This window comes from Dermochelys coriacea, chromosome 1, assembly GCF_009764565.3.
Source record: "Dermochelys coriacea isolate rDerCor1 chromosome 1, rDerCor1.pri.v4, whole genome shotgun sequence".
Lineage (NCBI taxonomy): Eukaryota > Metazoa > Chordata > Testudines > Dermochelyidae > Dermochelys > Dermochelys coriacea.
In genome coordinates, this window is record NC_050068.2 from 54,413,696 (window position 1) to 54,431,167 (window position 17,472).

The 17,472-nt window shown below is 37.1% G+C and overlaps 1 protein-coding gene across 1 annotated transcript in view; it reads left to right on the forward strand.

Moving 5' to 3' along the window:
* COG6 (component of oligomeric golgi complex 6) overlaps nucleotides 1–13,807 on the forward strand; it is a 67,040-nt gene extending 53,233 nt beyond the window's left edge. Inside the window, exons 11-15 of the mRNA XM_038408182.2 lie at nucleotides 147–314; nucleotides 4,760–4,867; nucleotides 5,813–5,866; nucleotides 9,251–9,330; nucleotides 13,575–13,807. Of these exons, the coding sequence (XP_038264110.1) occupies nucleotides 147–314; nucleotides 4,760–4,867; nucleotides 5,813–5,866; nucleotides 9,251–9,330; nucleotides 13,575–13,722 (558 nt within the window). The 3' untranslated portion in view covers nucleotides 13,723–13,807. The remainder of the gene's footprint in view (nucleotides 1–146; nucleotides 315–4,759; nucleotides 4,868–5,812; nucleotides 5,867–9,250; nucleotides 9,331–13,574) is intronic.
* Nucleotides 13,808–17,472: the final 3,665 nt, after the last annotated feature.

Genomic DNA, 17,472 nt, shown 5'->3' on the forward strand with positions numbered 1-17,472 from the left:
TCCACTAGATGTCAATAGGGGACCTCTCATTTCTTTTTATTTTGTTTTGGGAAATAAATAGATGATAAAGACAAAATGGTCATTACCCTGCAAGTCTAAAGTTTCATGAAACATTTTTTTCCCTCTTGTTCATATTTCCCTTTTAGGTTCTGTCTTGTGTGCTAGATCCATTATTACAGCTATGTACAGTATCTGCTAGTAATTTAGGCACAGCTGACATGGCAACCTTCATGGTGAATTCACTTTATATGATGAAGACTACCCTGGCTCTCTTTGAATTTACTGACAAACGTCTGGAAATGTTACAATTTCAGGTAAGTGTCAAGAATAAGTACAAAGGTAATTGCATATTGTTTTGTAGCTGGTAAGCTGTGAATAGCAGACATAACCAACGTTTTCAAACTTGGGTGCCTAAAGTTAGGCTTTTAAATCCATATGTAGGCACCTAAATGAGGCATTATTTTCATAGGTGCTGAGCAGCCCCACTTCCACTGAGATCAGTGACATCTGAAAGTACATAGCATCTTTGAAAATTACACCTCTTTAATTTAGGCACCTAAATATTGATTTTTAGGAGCCACATTTCAGGCACCCAGGTTTGAGAATTTTGACCTATGGTTTTTATCTGAAAGTAAACCAATATAAGTGAAAGTATTTATTATTCCAGTCACTCATTTTTTAAGACAAACGATCTGAGATAGTTCAAACAAATGGAAGTGTAAACACCAATATGCAACATCACTAATTATCTACTCCTGGGGGAATTCTGCGCCATTGCGTGCATGCCTAATTAATGTGCCATGGATATTTTCAATTTTATTGCAGAAAATAATTTTGCTGGCAAGTTGCTGCAGTTCCACCTTTTGCCCACTTCCAGCCCGGTAGAGAAGAGAGAGAGCCTGCAGTGCCTTCTTCACAGCACCTGTCGGGCCAAGTCAGGAGACAGGGGATATGGGGAGACAGACAGCGTGGGGATGCTGGGGGTGGGGAGGGTCACAAACAGAGGCTCATAAGAGCTAGTGGGGCAGAACAGACTGGGGCAGAGGCTGAATGGGAGTGGAGGTGCAGGGCCACAGGGGGGAGGAAGGGGTGCAGGGCCACATGGGAAAAGGGGTGGCTGAGTGGGGGCACAGGGACACATGGGGACAGGGAGTGCAAAGTCGCATGGAGTTGAGGGGAGGGGGCTGGCTGAGGAGGTGCAGGGACACATGGGAATGGGGGAGGTGCAGGACCACATGGGAGAAGGGAGTTGCTGAGTGGGGGCACAGACACATGGGGATGGGTGGAGGACGCTGGCTGAGGGGGTGCAGGAACACATGGGGACGGGGAAAGGGCTGCATGGAGAAGGAAGGTGACTGAGTGGGGGCACAAGACACATGGGACAGGGAGGGGATGGAGGGAGGGGTGTCTGAGTGGGGGTGGAGAGACTCGTGGACAGGGGGTGCAAGAATATGTGGTGCAGGGACACATGGGGATAGGGACATATGTGGCTGACTGAATGGGAGAGGCTAGGGGTCAGCCAGCGTCTGCATGGAGGAAGCACCCTAACAATCCCTGCCTGCCCCCTCCAAAAGCACCCATTCCTTACTTTTCCCACCTATACCCAATAACCCTCCCAAGTTCACACCCAGGCTCCTTCCCAACAATTACTTCCCTCTCCCTCAGTTCCTCCGTTACCCCTGACACCCCAAGCCTTTGCACTGCTTCTGAGGGATGCAAGTAATATGGTTCTGTATTGTAGTTCAAATGAATTATTACTATGAGTTCTATATTAATATTCCTAGTAAGGAATCTATTTGTCAAAAAAAAATTCCTGAATCTTTTTTGTTGTCTATATTGTTAGACATACTTGCTGACAGATATTTTGGAATAAATTACCAAAATAACTGAAACTTGTGTGATTATATTGTGATATTTTGACAAATAAAATATGCAGAATTTTAAAATATTGTGCACAGAATTTTATTTTTTGATGCAGAATGTTTGACTTTTTGGTATAGAATTCCCCCAGGAGTAATGATCAAAGTATGATCATCAGTCAGTATATTTTTTTTTTTAATCTCCTTACTCTGAAGCGTCAGGGATGACCATGGCTGGAGATTGGACATTGAAAAGGGAGAGCTAGGGCTCTGAGCTGGCACCAGGCATTGTCTCTTTCAGGTGCTTGGCTGGCTGGTTCTTGCTCACATGCTCAGGATTTAACTGGTCGCCATATGTAGGGACAGGAAGGAGTTTTCCCCCAGGACAGATTGGCAGTGACTTGAGGGGTTTTCATCATCTTCTGCAACATCTGGATGTGGATCATTTTTCCCTGCGCGGGAAATTGGGCACTGGTGCACCTCAGTCCCTCCTATTCTCTGTCTGTGGTATATAATAGTCTAGTCTTCTGTGGGCTGTAATACTTCGGTCTAATTTTGATTTTTGAGTTTACTGAGCAGGTGCTTGGTGGTGCTGGTGTCCTGTGATATACAGGAGGTCAGACTAGACAATCTGGTGATCCTTTCTGGCCTTAAACTATGATTATGAGTAATCAAATTCTGTTTCCCTGAACATGAGGCTATATCCATGGTAGGATTAGATGTTACGTTTTTTTCCCCTAGTGCTTGTTTTTACTTAACATGCCAAAATAATATTTTACATATTGTAGTATTTTGAAGTAATAAATAATGTTAACACTAGCCACAGTTCACTAAGACATTTAAAAATATATGCTTTTTGGATTGTTAATTTTGGGACACATTTGGCACAATCCATCTTCAGATGTATAGATTATTGGTTCACAAATTTGTTCTGCCGCTTGTGCATGGAAAGCCTCTGGCAGGCTAGGCTGGTTTGTTTATCTGCTGCATCCACAGGTTCGGCCGATCGCGGCTCCCACTGGCCGTGGTTCGCTGCTCCAAGGGACGTGCTGGCCACTGCTTCCAGTAGCTCCCATTGGTTTGGAGCAGCAAACCGCGGCCAATGGGAGCCGCGATCGGCCAAACCTGTGGACGCGGCAGGTAAACAAACCGGCCCAGGCCGCCAGGGGCTTTCCCTGCACAAGTGGCAGAACAAGTTTGGGAACCACTGGTATAGATTCCTTATGCCCGCAACAATTTTGCACTGCATCCCATGTCCTGATTTGTTCTATAAATTTTTCCCAACAGGAAGCACAATTACAAGGGATTTCTTTGGATAAGTTTTAATTAGTGACTCTCCTATACTATTTCAGAGAGTTGTGGAGGTTATCTCTTGCTCCTCTTCATTATCACTGCTATGTCATTAGCAATAGAAACTGTGGCACTTGAAGCTGGCCATTTAACTAATAAAAAAAATTCAGATTGTATAAAACCAAACTAATAGTGTGTTTTTTAAAGATACTTCTGGAATCCATTTATTCTGCTATTCAAAATCTAGAGACTAAGTGGGAAACATTTGCTACTAACCCAGATTCGCTTTCTGTAAACATTTCATAGTTAAAACTAAATTGGAAGGGATGTCTTGAGGTCGTGCAGAAACATTTATTGGGGGTATTCGTCAAAAATAATTTACTGAATAGGAAAATCGAAACCGTTGAAAATTATTGAAATCTCCATATTCAAATATTGGGTTTTCCTTAGAGATCAGGCTGGAAAGATATATTTTATTATATTCTAGTTTCCATAAATTCATTAGAAAATGATGATCCTTCTCTGGAGATATCAAAGATTTGTAGGATACCCAATAAAGGTTCTGTATCTGCTATATCTATTAAATTACATTGGACTCTTTTTTTGTGCTCTAACAGAAGTTTTTTGTTCCTTGTGTTGACCAGGAGAGAAATAAAGTGAATGGAGGATTATGTATTTTAAAAAAAAGTATATTTCTTCACTTCTGCCTAAGGCCACTCAAACCTGAAGGAGAAAATTGCTGCTCCTTTGCATTAAATTGACTGGATTTGGATTCTTTGTTTTTATCTCCAGCAAAGTTGCAGTTGTACAAAAATTATAAAATTATTTTATGAATATATGGCATTTTTGATGTCTCAAGTTATAAGGAAGTTTTTTCTGAAGATGATAAAAGCACAGCTGACACTTATACAGCTCTTCATTGCCTAATTTTTGAATAGGTGCTTGTAGTTAACTTTCTCTTTCTTTAAAATAAAGTAAATTATGCCTTTTGAATCCTATACTGATTGCCTAACATGGTTTAGGTTTCAGTTTTATTCTCTTCATGAAATCTTAATGGTTTCATTTTATTTTTTGTTTGATCTTGTCTTGCACTCTTCAGCATTTTCAGCAAGAATTTGATTTCTTTCATGTAGGTTCAATGAATTATATCATTCTAGTTTTGATATTTTACTATAACTTTTTGAAATTTTAATTTTAAGCATTAGTTTTTGTCTTTTATGGTTATGGGTTTTTCAGATTTGAGCATTTAGGCCACAGGATTACAATGTGGGCAGACCCATGTGTCCAAGTCAAGCCCTGCTGAAGTTAGTGGGGTTTCATCTGTGCGCAGGTTCTTCCTTTGTGGAGCTCACTGCAGGATTGGGACCTCACTTTTGGCAAAACATCTTGCTTCATTGAGCTCCTTGGTAATGTAAAATAATCAAGATCCAAATTGGCTTTACAAATTAAACCTTGGTTTTCTGTAGTGCATGTGATTTGAATTCTTAGGTGCTCATTCTCCTTTTATTCTGAGTTGATTTTCTGGATGACTACTAAACTGTCACTTTGTAATTTAAGAACAACTTTTATTTAATGTTTCTTTTAAGTTTTTCTTCCCCTGCAAATTTCAGATTGAAGCACACTTGGATACGCTAATAAATGAACAAGCTTCTTGTGTGTTAACTAGAGCCGGTCTAAGTTGCATATACAAATCTGTGCAGCAGCTCAAACCAGAGCAGGTAAGTATTTACTTTTTCATTAGCCAATGGAATACTTCGTTTTGCCTGATACTTTTGAAAGTGTGATGCTATCTGTTCTCTGTTGTGGCTATCCTAACTTCAAGACCGTCAGAACTAGCATGACACAAATAAGATTTTACTATCCATTGAGAACCTGCAATCTTAGCTCCTGTTCACTCATCTTTTTATGTAGCTAATTTGTTATACTACAGATATTATTAAATTCCTTTTCTCTTCAGCTAGATTTTTGTCCTTTGTCTTTTAACTTCAGTGAACTCAAAATTCTCTGATTAGCTTCCCATGATTAAAAGTGATAAATTAAGCATGTGTTTGAAGAGAGGGTAGTGTATTGTTCTGTAGAGGAGGATACTTCGAGTTAGGTTTTTTGTTTCCTAAACCAGTAGCGAGATTGATTGGGGGGGGGTGTGTATGCATGCTCCAACATAATGGGGAAATAATGTTAAACATGCATTTTTAAACATGGCAATCCCCATTGAGATGCTAAATTTGATTTCTTGGTCATCAGAGGCCCATTTCTATTCTAAGCCTATTTTCAAACTCTGTTCTAGATTATATTGATTCGATGAAACAATTTGTAATACAGCAGAACGGTGGAGATTGTAATGATGTTGTCTGTGGTAATGAAAAGGGAGGAGGAGGTGGTTGGGAGGACATATGAGGAGCTCAGTTCTAGTTATTTTTAATTTAAAGAAGTGATAGGGAATGATCAATGACCTGTTTTAGTGAATGTATTACTTAATATTATTACTGTTTTCCTGTACCTTCAGGTGTAGTTGTTGACAGTCATAACAGGTAGTTAGACATGGTCCCTGCCCCAAAAAGTTTACAATCTAGTGTTGGATTACAATAAAATCTTAATCTAGGCTTATTTTCACATTTTATCCACTTGTTTAAAATGCTGCTTTATTTGATTACCTATTTTAGGGACCCCTGGCAAACTTGCCTAGCTTGGATTCAGTGTCACTGAAAGCTGCAATGGTGAGCTTTTTGCAATTTCATGTTCAGCTACGTTGTTGCTATGACTTTTAAAGGAATACTGTCCAAGTTATAAAACAAAAATATTTATCAAAAAGTCTGTGTTTTGTCTTTGGAGCTTAATATCTGTATTTCTTCTATAAACATTTTTCAATCCATTCATCAGATTCTGAGGTAAAAAAAAATTCTAAAAACCATGCATAATGTACTGTTTTAAAGTTGTAGATATGTACTATAACAGAAGGAACTTCTAACAGAATTAAGCCAAATTGTGCATTTGCTTTTCGTCCTGTGACCCTATAACTATGTTTTCATCTAGCTGTAGGTCTTAACAAATCAATTATACTGTTTGGAAAAGAAAAATGAACATTTATCTTGTACAGAAATTATTCAAGAATAAAATGGGGTATTTTGATAGATGGTAACGTGTGTTGTTACAAAACTAATTCAAAGACTTCAAGAATTCACAATATTTTTCAACTGTTTCCCATAGCAATCATGTCATAAAGAAATTTTGTAATGTTGTGTTGGGTCATAACTAAGGCTGTTGATTAATCGCAGTTAACTCACGCAATTAACTAAAATTAATTGCAATTAATCACACTTTTAATCGGACTGTTAAACAATAGAATGCCAATTGAAATGTATTTAATATTTTTGGATGTTTTTCTACATTTTTAAATAAATTGTTTAATTACAACACACAATACAAAGTATACAATATTCACTTTGCAAATATTTGTAATAAAAATAATCATATAATGTGAAAATGATAAACAAAAGATACAGTATTTTTCAATTCACCTCATACAAGTACTGTAGTGCAATCTCTTTATCATGAAAGTGCAACTTACAAATGTAGATTATTTTTGTTACATAATTGCACTCAAACAAAAGAATGTAAAACTTTAGAACCTAAAAGTCCACTCAGTCCTACTTCTTGTTCAGCCAATCACTCAGAAAAACAAATTTGTTTACATTTAAAGGAGGTAATGCTGCCACTTCTTATTTACAATGTCACTAGAGAGTGAGAACAGGCGTTCGCATGGCATGTTTGTAGCTGGCATTGCAAGGTATTTAGTGCCACATATGCTAAACATTTGTATGCCCCTTCCTGCTTCGTACACCATTCTGGATGGCATGCTTCCATGCTGATGGTGCTCATTTAATTAAAAAAAAAAAAAAATTAAGCGTAAATTAAATTTTTGACTGAACTGCTTGGGTGAGAATTGTATGTCTCCTGCTCTGTTTTACCCACATTCTCCCATAATATTTCATGTTATAGCAGTCTCGATAATAACGCAGCATGTGTTGTTCATTTTAAGAACGCTTTCACTGCAGATTTGATAAAACACAAAGAAGGTACCAATGTGAGATTACTAAAGATGGCCACAGCACTCGACCCAAGATCTAAGAATCTGAAGTGTCTTCCAAAATCTGAGAGGGAAGAGGTATGGAACATGCTTTCAGAAGAGTTAAAAGAGCAACAGTCAGATGTGGTAACTTCAGAACCCAACCACCAAAAAAGAAAATCAACCTTATGTTGGTGGCATTCTGACTCTCATAATGAAAATGAACGTGCATTCGTCCACACTGCTTTGGTTCGTTATCGAGCAGAACCTGTCATCGGCATGGATGCATGTCTTCTAGAATGGTGGTTGAAGCATGAAGGGACATATGAATCGTTAGTGCATCTGTCACGTAAACATCTTGTGACGCTGGCTACAACAGTGCTATGTGAACTCCTGTTTTTACTTTCAGGTGACATTGTAAACAAGAAGCAGGCAGCATTATGTCCTGCAAATGTAAACAAGCTTGTCTGAGCGATTGGCTGAACACGAAGTAGGACTGAGTGGACTTGTAGGCGCTGAAGTTTTACATTGTTTGTTTTATTTTTGAGTGCAGTTATTTTTTTTGTACATAATTCTACATTTTTAAGTTCAACTTTCATGATAAAGAATGCATTACAATACTTAGGTGAATTGAAAAATACTGTTTCTTTTGTTTTTTACAGTGCAAGTATTTGTAATAAAAAATAATATAAAGTGAGCACTGTATATTTTATATTCTGTGTTGTAATTGAAATCAGTGTATTCAAAAATGTAGAAAATATCCACAAATATGTAAATAAATGGCATTCTATTATTAACAGTGCTATTAATCACGATTAATTTTTTTAATTGCTTGACAGCCCTAGTCATAACTTGTTGAACTACATTAATCTTGCATCACATAATAGAAACCATCACACTCTTCTGAAATGCTTGTATTGAAATTTAAAAATCCATTAAATTGTGTTTTGGAATACTTTCGTTGTTTCTAGTAGTGGGCCTTTGATCTATTGAAGTAGTACAAATATAAAATTAGTTGTGAACTGGTAGTAAGACTCAAGTTTCTAAGCCTTGAGAAACAAAATGTTACACTGTGAAACCTTTTGAATTGCTTAGAGCAAATATTAATTCTAATGAGCTCTAATCACTGAGATTTCTTTTGCTTGAGTGCTTTGAAATACAGGAATTATAGTTATAAATGATAGGGAAAAGTAAAGCTTTCATTTTATGCAAGTAGTTCAGTGAAGCTCAAAAGTTAGGTACTGGGCGTATGTCACAGTTGATTTTTTTTTTTGTTTTGTTTTTGTTTTTGGGAGGTGTTAAGTTTTCATTAAACTGTAGATTTAAAAACATCAGTTATTGCTTTTCATCTTAAACAACATGCAAAAGTTAAATGACACGGATGCAGTCTCACAGTTCAACAGCTAGCTATAAATGAACTGTCAATCTTCTCAGTAAACCTTTAAAGTACAGTTTGCTAAAAAGGCGACTGTATCCACAGCTATTTGGATTCAGTGATTTCCATATGAAACTTGCTGAGTTCATAAATGAAAAAATTATTTTTTTTCCTGAGTTCTAGCCTTAAACTCAAACTGGATTGTGTAGGTCATGCTGTATATTTTGATTCATGCATTGTCATTATTAATAAAGATTCTGCAGACTAAAATCTGCCCTTGGTTATGTCTGTGTAACCCTTTTTTCCTCAAATTATGCTGTTAATTAACACCAGTGCAACTCAGTTGTGTTCAGTGGGATTGTAAAAGTGTTCCTGCAAATGCACTATAGTTAATAATGTTGTTGGTTAATTAGTGAGAAAAAAAATCAGTTCATTCTCTCATAGCTATATTATATCTGTAAGGTTAATACAACTAACAGTGTGTGTGTGTGTGTATATAGGAGCTAATTGGCTGAGTAAGAAGGTGCCATTTTAATATAGTCACTTTTCAGAGGAGGACTGTATTTTAGAAGAAATTTGCATGTAGAGGTCTGTAGCATGTTCTTGATGCTTTGGTATGGTGTATGTTGCAAAGCTCTTACTTTTTATTACTTCTTTTAGGTTCAGTTTGATCGTTACCTGTCTGCTCCTGATAATCTGTTAATGCCACAACTGAATTTCCTTCTAAGTGCTACTGTGAAGTAAGTGTTTTGACTGAATTTCTATGTTCTGTACCTTTTGTAATGTGCAAAAGTACGAACTTGAGTGGAATATAGCAGAATATGTTAGAAGTGGAATTATTCTATTGTAAATGCTATTCAGATATGCTTTTAGGTTCTTCTTTAATTTGTTGAGGTTATGCTTTCTTGAGCAAGTAATTAGTAAGGAGTAATTTTATAACTTTCTAAAGTAGCTACTCTAGAGTTCGTGGGGGCACTGACATGACAAATACAGATTGGAAATAAGGCATAAATTTTTTAACAGTGAGAGTAGTTAATCATTGGAACAATTTGCCAACGTTTGTGATGGATTCTCCATCATTGACCATTTTTAAATCAAAATTGGATGATTTTCTAAAAAATATATGCTCTAGGAATTATTTTGAGGAAGTTCTCTGGCCTATGTTATACCGGAGGGTAGACTAGATTATCACAATGATCCCTTCTAGCCTTGGCGAACCTGTGAATCACACTAATCTATTTAGAATATGTTCCCTGTATCATTATCAGTTTTTTGTCTCTGTTGGAAATTTTTAGTTATTTTGTAAGCCTTCCATAAAAGATTTTTCTTTTATCCCTATTTCTATATCTACTTTACAGAATTCTACAACTTTGTGGCACTGTATTATAGAATATTGATATTCTTGTCTCATTTAATATAGTGCTGCAAATTATTTTTGCAGAATTTTGTGACTTCTACTTTGAAGTATTAAAGTGAGGATTTTATTATGTATCTCTCCTCTTGTTTCATGAATATATTTTAAAATATGACACATTTGGGCATAATCAACCCTAAGGCTAGAATATGCCAAGAATTTCTTTCCAATTAAATGTGAAGCCCATGAAGACATTGTATAACACTTATATTCAAAAAATTAGATATGCTACAGTGATCAAAAGGTCTCTTGCCACTATTTTTGGCACTTTGTGAAAATACACCGATTATATAGTATCATATGAAAAACTGTTAATATGACATTAAATTTATTGTTTTAATACTACAGAAGTCAGCAGTATCAGCAACATTAACTGTTCATTTGTATCTGTACATTACACAGGACACTGTCTTGTCAATAAAATGGTTGTATATATGACTGAAAAATTATTTTTGCCACCATAAAGTTTAAGAATCACTAGCATTTCCCTCCCCTGCTTTCTTGCTGCTAGCAATGTTGATGAGGCCTGCTGATTAGCGCTTGCTCTTCTTTGTTTGGTATCACAGGAGTTTTGCCTGCCTGATGTTGTGTGTGTGTTTGTTTTTTTTTTTTGTTTGTTTGTTTTTTTTAAGAGACCTGGGCTGTGGCAATGCAAGCTTCTGCATGCTGAAGTGCCTCCGTTTTACAGAGTGACCACCTTTAAGGGTGATAAAGTATTTCAGTCTCTGTGCCTATCAGCTCAATGGCCTTTTTATTAGAGGCTAAGTAACAAAAGTAATAAGATGTTTTAGTTCAGACGAATTATGGGTGCAGTTCCTAATCAGTCAGCAGCAGTTTTCGCTACTCAACACCTGCTTGGCCTGCATTTGGAGAGGACCAAAAAGGAGGCCAGCTGAGGTCATGCAGACTTATAAATGTAGGTGCCCTCTCATGGGATCCCAGTTGGGAGTTGGAATCTCCTGGAGAAACAAGGAGACTTAGAGGAAGTGCAGCAAGATGTTCTATCCATGGACGTTCCTATAGTCTCAGCTAGGTTGCTCCTGTCATAGCTGTCACCCTCAGTTCCTGGAGAAGATTGTGTAGAGTGCCTTACAGCCCTTCTGTGCAACAGCAGAATTCCATGATGGGAGCTGTGACAGGAATCAGAGGAATAGCAGCACAGCAATGGCAGACAGGGTCAGGAGACAACCTCAGTGATCTCAGTTCATGGGGAGCTAGACAGATAAGTATGCAACAGCCTCCCCAGAAAGAGACAAACAAGATCTCCCTCAGTAGAAATCTGGAGCCTTATGTATCCTGCTGCTTGGAGCAGCTGTGGGGTCTATAGTAGATATCAATTAATGAACAGCTGTGGGATCTATTAATACTAGAGTTAATGTGGCACCAATAGATTTCATATAGGTTGCCAAACAGCCATCACTAGACATACATTTGGCACTCTTTAGAGAAAGGAAAGGAATGTGGAGCACAGCTACCATAGCTGGACAGGCCTGATGACGTCAAGACATCACGAAGACTGTACAGAGAATAGCTAATGTCAAAACTGGATACAAAATACCCCTATTTTTTAAAATGTATTATTAATACAACAAATTATAGGGTAGTATACCAGACTTCGGATGTGTCTGTATGAACACTAAGTTGACAGCAAACTGGGGTATAAATCTGCCCCACGCCTGCGTGCCGAACACTTGTTCTGTCCTATTGGGAGCTGAGTGCTGATTGTTTGTCTCTATAAAGTAGGCCATGTACTTGTAGCAAGAGATTAGCCATATTATTGATTCATTCTGATAATTTATTTGTAACATTTAAACACTATAACCAGGAAAAATATTTATAGTGTATTTTGTTGTGCTTGTTTCCAAATTAAGAAAATTCCTTTAACTGTTTAAAAGCTATGAATTAATATTTTAGTTATGGCTATAATAAAACTCCATTTTAATTTGAGAAGGAAAACAGAAACTGAAAATTGAAATAAGATGCTATTTTTAGAAAATGCAGTGGTTTGTATTGATAAAAATTGTATTATGACATCTGAAATCCAAATGCAATAATTAATGACAGATACACCACTGACACCAGTTGTTGAAAGGGCTCAGATGTTGATACAGTTTAGTACTTAAAAATATTTTTGATAAACTGGTTTTCCATCAAACTATTTTAACTGAATATTATCTTATGTAATTCAGTTTGCCAGCTCCAGATGAGTAGCTGCATAAAATATTTGCTTGGAGATTTTCACACTTCAGCAGTTTTAACGTTTTTAGGTTGTGCTGAGAAGAGAGTTGATAGAAAATGTGAATGTATTCCTATATTTGCAGGACTTACGGATTTGGTACTGTCTGATCCATTTTCATGTATTGTAATAGTCAAGAAATTTAGGAAATCCAAAGGCCTGATTCTTAGCAGTGTATTAAAAGAAAATACAATTTAATAATAATTTATTTCTGCTAATCCTATTTTCTATAAATTCTGTTGCTTAGCGTTCAAATATTTAAAAGCAGGGAACTCTGCTGAAAAATAGTTGGAAACATACAAACATACATCTTACAAACATACATCTTGAGATTCTATTAACTTCTCAAATCCCACTAGTCCAGCTGACCTGGTGCTAAATTGAGACATGGCGTTTGTAGGTGTAACTTCTCTGGAGTTACTGCATTTTACACCAGATGTGACTATGACCCATGATCATCCTGATGTCATTGAAAACTCCCAATGTTTGTGAACCTAAATAGCAGAAGTTACAATTACTGTACAGTTGATCTACATCTAGCTATGTACAGTAGATATGCATAACTATAGACAAGTTATGGTAACTAAAGCATAATGAATGTACAGGTTGAAAAAATATAACACTAATTCATTGTTTAAAATGCTAAAATATTTCTGGAAATCAGAATGTTATGATTTTAGTCTCCAAACTCTCCTACTTCCAGTAACATTCATTTCTAGCCCTGACAATTAACAAGATAACAGAATCTTAATACTGTTTTTGGTGCAAAGTAAAATATAACAATACACTGGACAGAACTGGGAAACTTTCAAGATGTGCTCATATTTGAGCCATGTTGTGAGATAGGATATCACAAGGGGAGTAAAACATTTTAGTGGTAGATTCTTTTTATTTTAAAAAAATAGAAGCTGAGGAAAAACCACTTGATAGGATTAACATTCTATTAGTACTCCCAGCAAATTGCAGGTAAGAAGATCATGTATGCAAATTAAATTCAGTTTATTCCATTCTTCGCAGTTTTTCATGTGGCAGATATAAAGAGGCTTATTCCATGCTTATCAAGATCATATATGTGGTTGTGTGTGTGTGTGTGTGTGTATATATGTGTGTATATATATATATAGTGTATGTATGTATGTATGTATAGTACACAGACGCAAAAAACATTTTTGTTGTAAACTCTAAGCTGATTATTTTCACTGTTGAAACAAAGGACTTGTGGTGCATCCAAAAATAATTGGAAAATCTTCCACACATATTCTGTTACAGATTTAATATCTTGATCGTAACTTTACTGTACACTCTGTTCACATAACTTTTTTTTTGTTTTTTAGAGAGCAGATAATAAAACAGTCCACAGAACTGGTCTGCAGAGCCTACAGTGATATATATGCAGCCGTGATGAATCCAGCCAATGAATATAAGGATCCAGAAACCATAGTACACAGATCTCCTCATCAAGTTCAGTCACTTCTCTCATAAACTTATTTTCCAAATTATGTTGCAGAACACTGACTGTAATGTTTCATAACATTACATTCCCTCAATATTAAAGCCCTGAATATTTGCAGTCTGCTTTAATATTTTTGAATTTTGATTATAACCATGCAGTTACCTTGAAGGGCAGTGATGGGGTTTTGTTTAATATATCTAACAGAAGTCTGGCCATTTCTATACACTTTGTATTGAGTTCTAGATATAGACAAGAACAAGAATATAGAATATAGATTAATAATTATTTTTAATTTATCCTTGGAAAGGAAATGAAGGATTATGACAATTTTTCTGATTAGAAATGAAAAAATAATCTGCTACTTACTACACCTAATCCTTTGAATAAGATGTTGAAACACACTATCTTCTGACATCATTAGTGAACTAGCCAATACTCTCTTAATTGCTGTTTCTCCTTGCTTTTTTCCATTCTATTACTAGGTGCTTTATTCAATACCCTATTGCAAGTAAGCATAATGTTGTTGTTCGTATTGTCATAGCATATAAGAGCGCTAGTCATGGACCAAGACCGCATTGTGCTACATGCCGTACAAACACAGAACAAAAGTTTCCCTACTAAAAATACATAATTTGGATATAGCTGATACACGTCTGATTATCTAGAAGTAAATCAGCTTTACATCCTGTATGTCATTTCAAAATATTTGGCACTGCGGCATACTAAGGTTCTTTAAATCCCACTGATTTCAAGTCTCTGGAACAAGATAAAAAAATCAGTTTTGTTTGTTATTGATTCTGGTATTTTTCTTGATGCCAATGATACCCATACTAAAAAATCTAAATTCAGAGAACAAATCATTGCCTTGCAAATGTAAAAGAGAATTTAGAAGGTTAGTAACATAACTTTGAATTATATTCCATTGTTAACAGGGAAAATAATTCAGACCGTTAGGCAGTTAAAAATTTGTAACATATTTCCAATAAGAACAGGAAATACAGTAGATTCCACTTACTAGTACCCTCTCAGTTGCCAGCAAATAGTTGCTATTATCCAGCCGTTGCTAATAAGCAGAAGGCAGGTTTGCTAGGCAACAGCCAGGATAAGAAGTGCTGGGATGTGTCTTCCCTGGCTGCAGCCTTGCAAACCTGCCTGTAGACAAGGCAGCAGCGGGGAGGAAGGCTGCAGCCTGGATGCCAGGGCTTTCTATATGATGCTGTGGGGCTGTACCATACCTCTCCCTGCTCTCTCCAAGGGTTGGGAATCAGCATGTCCCAGCACTTCCTTCCCCACATGCAGTCCCCTGGCAGGATGCAGCACAAGGAGAGGTACCATGCAACTGCGGCATTCATGCTGTAGTCCCCTTCCCCGCTACTGCCCTGTTCACAGCCTCCACTGCCAGACCACAGCCCCTTACCTCCTGTGCAGTACCTGTGCACAGCCAGGTTTCCAGGACTGCAGCCCCATAAGGAAGTGCTGGAATGGTCTGATCAATGGCCCCGGGCATGTTTCTGGGACGTCAACCAGGGCAGGCACATTCAGCACTTCCTTCTCTGGCTGCAGTCTTGCAAACCTGCTTGCAGGTGGTGCTTTTCTTCCGAAAAGCATTGGCAAGGGCACTCTGCTTATTAACAATCTCTGAATCCCATTAATGTTAGTCAATAGATTGGGATTGGCTCCTGGCAAAAAGTTGCTATTAACCAGAAGTTGTTAATATCCTGGTTGCTATTAAACTTAATCTGCTGTATTTCAGTTACAATACTTTTCCTGTACACATGATGCACACAGTCTGCACTCTCATGCAGTCTGTGGTGTCATTCACAATGTGGGCTGGATGTAAAATTCAGTAGAAACCCTGCAGATATCCCAACAACTCTTGCATGATTCCATAAAACCTGCTGGGGGTGTAGTTTTTAGTTGGTCATAGTGCATTTTTCTCTCATTCTAGAAGCTGAAGAGATGAGCCATTTGTGTTTGATTAAATGACTTTTCTTTAAATAATACAAATCATTAAACAAAACAAAACAAAAAAGTCATTTTTAATCCTTGCTTGAAAACTGTACTGTTATGGCCAGAGTATCAGCAGTGGCTTTGGGTACCTTTGGAAAATGAAGAACTGTTTTGTATGGTGGTCACCATTACATTTTGTCTTTGCAGGCTCATGGTCACACTGTGTGTATTGCCTGTATTTAGCACAGAGAGTACTTTCAAAACAAATTAGATATGAACTACTTGCCTTTGTAAATAAATTACTGGTGACCAGTGTAGGATTTTTACTCTGTAATCCAGAATTTAATAATTTTTTTTTCTTTTCAGAACCCCATTTTACTGAGGAGGGAATTTGTTTGAAATTATTTATTCTATATGCATTTTTATATTAACTGAAAATCACAGATCTTGTGAGGAGTGATCCACAAAAATCATATGGAATTAGTGAATCACTTCTTTGCAAACATTTTTTTTAATGGTGTAGAAAAAGTCCACCTGCTCTAGGGCTAACAAATTTGTTCAGTTAATCATGTTAAAGAGATTTTAGTGGTTAACAAGTCTGCAGTGGTTCTCTTAAAAATACAATTGCGATCAGTTGTGGCAGTTGTACACTGTAGTGCATCGCCAGCAGTTCAAACTGCTCCTCCACAACATAACTCAGAGTGGATTTGTGCAAGATGATGCAAGGTTTGCAATTGTGCTTGGCCAATGAGTGGAGTGAGCAAGAGAGAGTCCCTGCTCCTCTCTCCATCCCATCACTAAATTACTCAAGATAGTTAAGTCCAAAGCAGACTGTGAGAAGTTACAAAGAGATCTCACTAAACTGGGTGACGGGGCTACAAAATGGCAGATGAAATTCAACATTAATAAATGCAAAGATGGAAAAAATCATCCCAACTATACATATATAATAATGAGTTCTAAATTTAGCTATTACCACTTAAGAAAGAGACCTTGGAGTCAAAGCAGATAGTTCTCTGAAAACTTCTGCTCAATGTGCAGCAGCGGTCAAAAAGGCTAACGGGATGTTAGGAACTATTAGGAAAGTGATAGAAAATGTCTTATTGCCACGTATAAGCCCATGGTGCCCTCACATCTTGAGTACTGTGTCCAGTTCTGGTTGCCCCATCTCAAAAAGGATACAGTGGAACTGGAAAAGGTGAAACTGCCAGGAGACGTTGTGATGGCCAAAAGTATAACTGGGTTCAAAAAAGAACTGGATAAGTTCATGGATAAGTCCAGCAATACCTTTTAGCCAAGATTATCGGGGGCTCAATCCTGCACTCGGGGCAACCCTAAAACTCTGACTGCCAAAAGCTGGGAGTGAAAGATAGGTGTATCACTCCATTAACTGCCCTTTCTGTACATTCCCCAAGACGCTTTGGTACTGGCCACTGTCAGAGACAAGATACTGGGCAAAATGGACCATGGTCTGACCCAATATGACAGATCTTGTGCTTTGTATGCTAGTGTGGCAACCAGGCACAAGCTGTACATTTGTGCCTTGTCACTTCCATCTAAAACCTTTATATCTGTATCCTGCTTTTTCTAGAAACCTGCTTTTCTTTTTTTTTTCTTTCTATGTTTGTGGTTCCAGTTAATTACATAAATATAGACAGCTATAGTGCAGATGATCTATGCTTCCAGAAGGAGAGTAAAATATATAATAGAAAGTTTACTGGATTTCCAACTGACCTGTTGAGACAGTGAAAACATTATTATAAATTGAGAATATTTGCTTCATTCAAGAAATCCTGTCTGGAAAATCAGAGGTTACCAATAAGGGATCT